This window comes from Atractosteus spatula, chromosome 4 (genome assembly GCF_055471065.1).
Source record: "Atractosteus spatula isolate fAtrSpa1 chromosome 4, fAtrSpa1.hap1, whole genome shotgun sequence".
In the NCBI taxonomy this organism is placed as follows: Eukaryota; Metazoa; Chordata; class Actinopteri; order Semionotiformes; family Lepisosteidae; genus Atractosteus; species Atractosteus spatula.
This window is the reverse complement of record NC_142709.1, coordinates 44273809-44283830: the sequence shown is the minus strand read 5'-3', so window position 1 is coordinate 44283830 and position 10022 is coordinate 44273809. Positions and strand designations below refer to the sequence as shown.

Sequence of the window (10022 nt, the reverse complement as noted above, 5' to 3'; positions counted from 1 at the left end):
CTGTGATGGGCCTCTCCTTGGGTCCATACACCAACAACTCAGTTTTATCCACTTCTCCCTCCTGGACATTCTTGTCTGCTTCCCCAGCAGTGCCTTCTGTGTTGAGCTGCACATCATTCTTCACACTGCAGTGAAGTGAACACAACTGGATGACATTCTGATGTGTCAAGGCAACCTTAGCAAAAATCTGCCCGCCATTCCACACTTTACAAAATTACACACAAAGTAAATATGGAAAGCAAAGTATGAATATTCAATTGCAAGACTCCCTCCTTCTTGCTGTTCTATTCTAAAATTAACATTTTTGTCATATTCACTTCCAATCTTTTGGAAGTACACAGGATAACAAAATTATATTAAGACACTAGCATATACTACAACATGTTAAACAGGTTAGACATGCTGCCTGTATTCTAAACTCAAACCAGGTCTCCCAGTTTAAGCAGTACCGAATCCCACAGGGTCTCCCACCAATAACAGGAAGCCACTGAGCAAAAAAAATAAAGCAGGCACAGACCTAGACCGGGTCCGAGATTCTCCTTCAGACTCCTGCCCAGACTCAGAACTGCTCTCTGAACCAGAGCGACATTTCTTCTCCTCTTTACGTTTCTTCTTTTTCTTCTTGCTCTTGTGTCTCTTATGCTTCTTATTCTTCTTTCTGGGTGTTTCACTGCCCTCTTTGGTGACCATCTCCTCTACAGGAGGAGTGCCCTCGGGGGCTGTGTTTTTCTCTGTATCTGCAACACAATGTCACACATTCAACACAAGGTACAAAGTGACAGGCTGACTAAACTTCACACCACCTTTTCAGCTAGATCACAAATTACATCATGGAGCCAACTGCTATAACACCAATATCAATATATTGATCTTGACAAGGCAGGGGTGTCCAAACTTTTTTTATTGGGGGCCAGATGGAGAAAACAATATGGAGTCACGGGCCACAGGCTATCTCAAATAATATAAACAAACAACACCGGATATCCGTGCATTCCAATAATCAAATTGCCTTTTAATTTAGGGGACTACACTAATAGGTGAGTTTTAATTATTTTGTACTGTAAGCTTGAAATGACCTTTATAAATAATTATATTACATAATTATTATATACCTGTAAGATTTCAGAACTTTTACTCACTAGTGATAACTCTACTAATGGGAACAGTGATGCTGTGCCTTGGACTGAAGAATCACTGTCAAGTGTTAGTGTTGTGAAGATTCGGAGTACATCACAGAGGTGACTTATCTTGGATCTCACTTGGCTCTTTAGTGTTTTTAGAGAAAATGTTTGCTCGCATATGTATGCTGAACAAACTCAGCATTCTTTTGGCATGGCGCCTCAACTGTGGAAATCTGGATTTTTCCAAGCTCCTGTAGAACTCTGGCAGTGGGAGCAAAGACTCATGATGTTTCGTTTCATAATGTCTCTTTACATCATATTCCTTCATTACAGCAACTGATTCTTGGCAAATAAACAGATACACTTGCCTCTGAACTCGGTGAAAAAGTATTCATTTTGCCAGTGTGGCTTGAATCTCCTGCATTCGCTGTCAATTTTTAGTTTCCTTGGTTCCACCATTTCGAATAGCTTGCTAACATTAATGTACAGAATTAAAGTTTTGAAGAGGGTAAAGAGGAGGAGAGGTGGTTGCTATTCAGTTTTGAGATGTGATTTTACGTGATGCCGGCACCTAGTGTTCAAAATAGGAACTGCATTTTTTACTTAATATCAGGCCAAATTTATAGTTCTAAATTAACTCGCGGGCAGCTTCAGAAACACTGGCGAGCCATAGTTTGGACACCCCTGTGATAAGGTTTTATTTCTTTTTCAATTTATAGGGTTTAAAGACTGCAGAACAGGAAGTGATGATGATACTCTACTAGTATTTCCTTGTTACAAAAGGAGCACTTGTGATATTTGTTGTTCAGGTGATGGACAGACCCAAGAATGCTGATGCAGGACAGGGAATCACTTGCCTGGTTGGCTGTTTCGAGGGTGCTCCACAACTCCAGCTTGGACGGTATGCGTCTCAGCTACTGCCTCCTCCTGGCTTTCCACAGCCCCTGCAGCCTGTTCCTCAGGTCCTGGCATTTCCCCGGTGAGAGTTACTCCACCATTCGGTTGACCATCACTTGTCATTCTGGAACAGAAAACACAGAGAATTCAGCTTGATCACTCTAGCCTGCTACCTGAATACTCTATGACCTTTTGGTAATGTTCACACAGTCTCCTTATTTACAGTCACTGGACTACACTATAAGGCCAAAAGTAAAGGGCATGATGTGTTTTACTTACCTATGATGTAACAATAATGAAAAAAACTTAATTACTCTTTTAAGAGGTAACTTAATACTTAAAAACTCAATACGTTTAAGAAGACATCCAACCAAGTGATACCCAGGTGTCCAGGTTCTTGGTTTCAAAATTAGTTTTTCCCACAAAACAGGAGATTGCATTCAAATGAGATCTGAACAGTGTGAGAATTAGAACCTGGGAATCACAATTTTGGATTAACTTATAACAACTGACTGTTCTAAATGCCTCTGTGATACATCTCTCTATAAATTGTGAGGAACCAGCTCTGTAAGTCCCTTTGAAAAACTGAACATGTGAATATAATTTTTCCCAACGTGCTTGTTCACGTTTGCAAAGGGGTATTTTGTGAGACTGGGAAGTGTGATGGGTTGTATATAAAACAGCTGCCTCACAGCTCCATAAACCAGGCTTCTCTTCCAGGCTCTGCGGCTGTGTGGGGTGAGCATGTTCTTTGTGTTTCTGAGTTGAAGTCCTGTCTCATGCCAGAGTTAGAGCAGTACATAATGTTAATTTGACAAGGAGGTGATGCTTATTTAAAGAATATGGCAAAAGCCAGCAGAAGAACCACCTCACAGATCACTATTTTTTATTTGACTGCATTGTGATGTACCATATTCAAGGACAACTACCCACACATATCAGAGTATAACTCTGCATCTACAGATAGAAATATTCATTCATTTAAAACACAATCATACACCAGAAGTATTGCCATCATTTTCTAAGTAAATAAACTCTCAACCTCAATGACTATCGTCTTAACTCTCCACAGAATAAGTTACCTGCCAAAATGTAAGAATGTAAGAAATGTAAGAATGGTTACAAACAAGAGAGGTTCATTTAGCCCATCTAACCTATTTGGTAATCAACAATGTCATTCTGCTGTTTCTTGAAGGAGATTCAACAACCTGGCTGGGTAGCCGGTTCCAAACTCCAACAACCGTTGGGTAAAGGACTGCTTTTTTAAAATAAAAAATTCCTGCTGTTTCCACTTATATTCCGTTGTTCACTGCTAGATCATTGGGCTGATTTTGTCAGGTCTTTAAGGATTTTGAATTCAAGACGTGTTAAAGACTAAAACTTTTAGTTCTTTCAGCCTGTCTGGACATTCCTTCAAAACCAAAAAAACAACATCCAGTTGCTCTTCTTTGGATTCCAAAGCCACATTATATTTTCTATTAAGTGGTGCTTAATATATATACAACATTCTAAATGGGACTTTGCTAATGTTATTATACGTTTGACTATGTACGATAACATTATTTGCTATATTTCCTCTTCACATTGTCTAGAAGATGTAAATGATGTGTCAACATAAAAACCTAAAAGGCTTTTTTTCATAAATTAGATTTTCTAGCTCTGTGTTGCCCATTTTGTATTTATAGTTTATGTTTTCACTACCTGCATGGAAAACCCTGTGTTTGTCTAGATTAAACAATCTGCCAGGTGTCTGCAGAGTCTTACATTTTATCTAAATCTTTTTTAATTTAGCCTTCTACAGTGTTTGCAACCTCCTCTCTCTGGTACCTTTTGACTAGTCTACTTAATTTTCTAGTATACTGATATAAATTAAGAAGAACAGTAAACCTAGTACAGGTACTTTACTAATTACACCATCCCAATTTGAGTATTCACCCCTTATCTGTACATGGTTTTCTATATAAATTCCAATGCAAACATTCATTTCAATGAATGCCTACCACCTGTAAAATATGAATTAACCTTTTTTGAGGAAATTCCTCATAAGACTTCCAAAAACCTAAATATGTAAAATGTCATATGTGTATATATCACTGCTGTTGTTTGTTCAATAGCAAGTAGGTTCAACATGGCCTACCTTTTCGAAATCCACACTATTTCCTAGTATCTTATTTACATCGCATTAAGTTCTAATTGTTTTATAAACATTATAAGAAGTCAGATCTGATGGCCTGTAATTGCATGCCTAAGTTTTATGATTCTTCTGGGTATTATTGCGGTCTTGAGCAATTGCTGGAAATGCAGTGTCAATATCTTCTTAATGACAAATGTTTCCTTGAGTGTATGGGGTAAAATAACTAATGAACCCTGGGGGTTCATAAGTCACGAATTGGTCCATACCCAAAACACTACTGCCTCTTCAATGTATATGATACTATTTAACACAGTACTTCCATCTTTTCACTGCATGGGTGATGTTATTTTCTTTTTTCTTAGCGAACACCCGAGTTAAACACTGATTTACCACAACAATTTCTAAGTTTCCCATTATTGTTAATACATTAAATTTAATCCTTAGTAGTTCTTGTACTGTTGTAATACTTAAAGAACTGTTTTAGTTGTCATTGCAATATTATTTTCCATTTCTCTTGTGCATCTTATAATATTCTTTTACTTGTGCCTACAATTAATTTGATTGCTCTTCTTTAACTGGATCCTGTTGTTGGTTAATCTAATACAGCACATTATTTTACTTTTTATTTTAGCTTTACCTTTTAACATTTCACAGAAACAGTTCGACAAGCAACTCCTTTATTTTGAATCAAAAAAACAGGTAAGATATTTTTCCATCTAGCAGATCCATTTTGTCTGCCTAAGATGGAGGCTAAGATTCTCTGTTAACATGACCCCCACAGATCACACATCAGGGCAGTACATCGCAGTAGAACAGAAGCACTGCCACCCGTTAATGCAGTTACAGCTTTAAACAGATTTTAATTTCTAATAGTATCTGCTCAGAGAACTGTCAGGACACCTTACTGTTTATAGTAACCTTTTTCTAAAATTGCATATGTAAGTGGAGTAGTGGTTATGGTACTGCACTTGTAACCAAGTCTGCAGGCTCAAACCCAGGTGGAGCACTACTGTTGTACCTCCAAACAAGGTATCTGACTTATACTGTTTCAATAAAAATGTCCTTCACGTATAATACAATTAATTGCAAATATACAAATATAATTAGCACAAAACTACGAAAATTAAAAATTCTCTCCTTTCCAGAACAGATGTGTCAAAAAGTGTGTTGCACTGTGTTGGACTGCACAGTCCAATCTTATTTTGGGAGAATAATCCCTTAAAACTGATTAATATAAAGTATGTATTGCTACTCTAGTGACAACACGACAAATGACCATTTACAGGGACTTCACCTCAGAAAAATGCTGTTCTCTTAGTGAAAACTTCAGCATGGCAGGTCAGTTCTATTTCACAGATGGTACACATTCCTTTAGTGCACTGTTCCCACAGGAGTCTATTAATCATAGCATATAACTATAATTTCACAAGTATAGGTTAATTCCACACTGAAAAACATAAGAAACAATGTATCAGCTACAGAACCTTCTTCAAGTGTGGAATTAACCTTCACCTGTTCCCCTGCAGCCAACGCATGCTGATGCAGCTCCTAATTTGAACACCTATAAATGTAAGATGTACACAACATGTACCACAGAACATTGTCAGTCACTGGCAATTTAAAGGGATCTTTCACAAAAACTGAGTCTCCTGTAAACACCCCCCACAGAAACGGTTCACTTTTAACACTCAAGACAAGAAAAACAGAACATCCTCTACCAAAACCGATTTCATATCAACCTGACAGCACAGTATTGGGGGTGTCCAGAGAGAAAGAAATGTCTCCACCGAGTGGCACAATTAGCTTAGTGTCTACTAGTGTACATAATTACAGGCTAAAGCCAGGAAGGTGAGATGGTCTGACAGAACTGTTGGGCACTCCCATCATGTTGTAACTGCTAAACTGGTGGGAGAATTTTTAAATAGTTTTAATTCACAAAAAGATTCTAAAGATGCTAAAGCAAACAGATGAAATTGTTTCATGCTTTAAGCAGAGTTAGTTAACATTTTGCTGAAGTCTTATTTTTCCTCACTAAAGCACTTACTTGTGTCCATGCTGACATGATTCTAATAGAAGCACGAAATTCAAACCAAAATTACAAATGCATAAAGTTTATTACGACTGTCCACCAAACATACACTGGGTTTGTATTTTTCAATAAATGTACAAAATGCTCCACCTTAAGTTGCCAGTATCAGAAATACACCACAATCTAACTTATAGTCGTACAGTTTGGCCACCACTCTTAAGACACTGGATAATGTATTTTAATCAGCAGGCAAAACCGCTTATTCACATTGATTAGATAAAAAAAGTGTATTATAAGCCCGCATCAATCAATACACTGTAATAAACGAAGTGATATATAGGTAGCGCACCATGAGAATTAAAAGCCCTTTCTGGGTCTTTCTAGACAGTTCCGCACTTCGTCAAAAACCTGTTTAATGTCGCTTTTTTGTCGACCGATAACGATTTAATCTCGGGAATTACTCAAAATAGGACGTTTTAAGGTTAAACACAGATCTGAAACCTCAATGCACATTGGTGGTGGTGGAGGGGAGTCCCCATTAACTGTAAAGCGCTTTGAGTGGAGTGCCCAGAAAAGCTCTATATAAGTGAAAGCAATTATTATTATTAATAGGTGTTTCAAGACTCACAGTACCCCGTTTAAAATGCAGTACTTGGCGGTGTTTGGGCCTGCTTTGTTTGGTCTGTGCGCTATAGACTGACTCCAACAGAAAACAAGGCCGGTTCCCGGCCCGGAAAAAAAAACATAACCCGAGTAAACATCAAAAACGGGGGAAGCAGGCTACGCCACCTAAAACAGATCGATACCTTATCTTGACCAATTACACCATCTTAGCACAACATGCCAGGTGGCGACAGGCACCGAGTTTAACTGCGTCTAAAATGTATTTTTTTGTTAACAAAAAAAACAGCTAGATACTGAGACCAAATTAAAAATAAATCACAGTTCTCTACCTATTTAAGCAGTCCCTGGGGCCCCAGGTTTGTACAATGCGAACTAACCGGACAAGGCACCGAAGAAACCAAGCACGCAGATTGTCCTTCTGGTCGCCATGGCAGGGATCCTCCCCCCCCTCGTCTCCCCGGTCCAAACCCCCAGAGAAGCGGGAAGCGCGGGCGGCTGCACTTCAGCCCGCCGCCAGCAAACAGGCCGAGGCGCCGCCGCACTCAGGCCTTCATCCGTCCCAGAGCACAGAGCCGTGGGCAGACAAATCCGCGGGTTCGGCCCCCACACTTACAGTTGTGCAAAATCCATCTCACCTAGTAAAATAAGACCGATCGACAACGAGGGGCCCATGGCCACAACGCGCAGCAGCAATATAATTATTTCGTCAACGTGACTCAGGGAGAGAGTTAATAATAGCAGCCGGAGAGACAACGTGCTCTTATGTAATGGCTGCTCCAGTGAGCGGATTCCGCTCTACTTTCGCAAAGGCAGGAAACCTTTATTTGCTGTTACATGGTACATACGTCAGCGCCCTTGGGTTTGGAAAGGCGCTTTATAAATAAATGTTATTATTCAAATAATCACCTCCGTACACAGGCCCAAGACCGCACATACACTCAGGTTTTAAAAATATATCTATTAAATTTAACAGCCGTACCAGAAGTTAAAGACTACGGTATTACGAAACCGCCCCCTAGTTACAACACACGTTTGCTGTATCCGTGTCTGTTAGAAGCACGGAGCCCCAAGTTTAACGAGGCCGAGAGCTCATGGCACCAGCGGCACCTTACAGTCGCTCATGACTCCGCAGCAGTCATGGCTTCCAGGAGGTTCCTCGCTCGGGCAACGCACATTCAAATCCACCAGAAATCGTCATGGGACGAAAAACCGATATCCAGGGAGTTGTTTTTTTTTTTAAATTAAAAATGCAGTCATGGGTCCGACCCACGATTTCGTGTCTGTCCGTATTTAACACGAGTCCCAAAAACAAAGACACGCCGCTCGCAACCGGCCGTAGTCCGTTGTACGACCCGCGGACCCCGGGAACAGATCGGACTCTCTTTCTACTCTCCTAGCCGGGGTACTCCGGTGACTACATGTTGTTAAAATGTTGAATAAAGGATATTTACCCCGTATGCTGCCCTTCGTCTTCGATTTCTCTGATTTTATTCATTACGAAATCCCGGAAAATCTGCTCGATGTTGGTCGCCATGACACTCGGAGCAAAAAAAAACAGTCCTCCACTCTCCCAGCACCCCCAGCGAGCGTTCAAGGCTTTCTATACCAGCATGCACTTAGAAAGGGTCCTCCCATAGAAATCTCGTAATAATAGCATTGTATTGTCTTAGAGGCCATGTGATATACGAGACCTTGTCACGGTACGGTCAGTATTCTAGTGATAAATTATTATTCAAACATCAACAATAATAAAGGTGATAACATACGTATCTCTGTAAAAATAATACATTTTAAAATAAAGCCTGGATATTGCCACTATAAAATGTCTGTTCGATGCCGCTTTAAAGTGTCCTTTTAAGACATATCAAATATTATTGACAATCGAACTCGCGTCAGGTCTACAAATTATGCTTTACTGCAATATGTTAAAAGCTACGCAGTTTCAATATTCAATATTTACGAAATAGATTTTTTTCTGAATTTACTAAGTTTGTTCAAAACTTGTTAAGCAACCCAGTTCAGAACTTATCATTCTTTGATAAGTTCTGAACTGGGTTGCAGCTGCATTTCAGAAGAGGCTGAACCCGACTGTACAAAATTAAAGATTAGAGGAGTTAAAGTTTTTTTTAAATATAAACATTTACATGAGAATAGTATCTAAATTACATCAAAAACGCAATCATTTAGAAAATCTTTTTTTCTATTACATAGATTTCTTTGTATTTGAGGATTGCAATACCAAACATAAAAATGTTCTAGTACTACTCTTGCATTTGTGGGCAGGCTTAGGCAATAATAGGGTTTGGGTCTTGGGATAAACCACATTTCTTCCCAAGCATTATTCAACAGCTGCAAATCAAAAGTGATCTACTCAGCAAAAAAAAACCATATACAGCGCAACTCTGTATCACAGTGGGCATCTCTTGCATAGCTGAGCATACCACAGTCTCTATCCCAGACTGCAGACTCACACATCTTCATCAGCAACACCTTAACAGTCTTCTGAATTCCCAGCTCAACTGTTGTCTAATGCAGTGCACAAACCCCCTGCCCATGAGACAATATATATTAATCTCGTACCACAAACCACAAGAGTATATGCCAGAAGTGGGACAGTGCACAACTACTTCATCCAGACACACTTATTGCAGACACAGGCATGCAGTTACTGTATATCTCCTTGTTATAATAACAGTAAGTACTGGCTACCTATTCCCAATTGTAAAAAAAAAGGTTAGATAGATAAGACTGTATTGATCCGAAAGGGAAATTGAGGTGTTACAGCAGCCCAGCCCAAGACAAGCAAAACCAGACATCAGAATAGACTTAAAATAAAATAAGTACAGCAATACAAAATAAACTATAGGTGTGTGCAAAAAAATGCTCATAGTCACTGTAAAAACAACAAAATATGTGCAAAATGTGCATAGGTATATACAGATTGAAAGTACCACAGTATAAACAGTATATTAATACAGTACCCAAAAAGTACAATAGTGCAACATGTTGTTCCTAGATAAGCAGATGAATGGCTAACAGTCCTAGCCTAGGGCAGTGTTATAGATAGATAAGACTTTATTGATCCCGAAGGGAAATTGATGTGTTACAGCAGTCCAGCCCAAGACAAGCAAAAACAGACATCAGAATAGACGAAAAATCAAAAGTTGTACAGTAATACAAAATAAATATTAAATAAATACATAGATGTGTGCAAAAT

The 10022-nt window shown here is 39.1% G+C and overlaps 1 protein-coding gene across 3 annotated transcripts in view; it reads right to left on the bottom strand.

Moving 5' to 3' along the window:
* Positions 1-8390, bottom strand: part of sonb (SON DNA and RNA binding protein b) — a 28969-nt gene extending 20579 nt beyond the window's left edge. For all 3 annotated transcript variants that reach the window (XR_016091001.1, XM_088914765.1, XM_088914766.1), the window contains exons 1-4: positions 8257-8390; positions 1979-2142; positions 518-737; positions 1-125 (exon numbers count right to left, since the gene is read on the bottom strand). Coding sequence is in view for 2 of the 3 variants with exons in the window: in XM_088914765.1 (XP_088770891.1) it covers positions 1-125; positions 518-737; positions 1979-2142; positions 8257-8339 (592 nt within the window). In the remaining variant the exon portion in view is untranslated. The remainder of the gene's footprint in view (positions 126-517; positions 738-1978; positions 2143-8256) is intronic.
* Positions 8391-10022: the final 1632 nt, after the last annotated feature.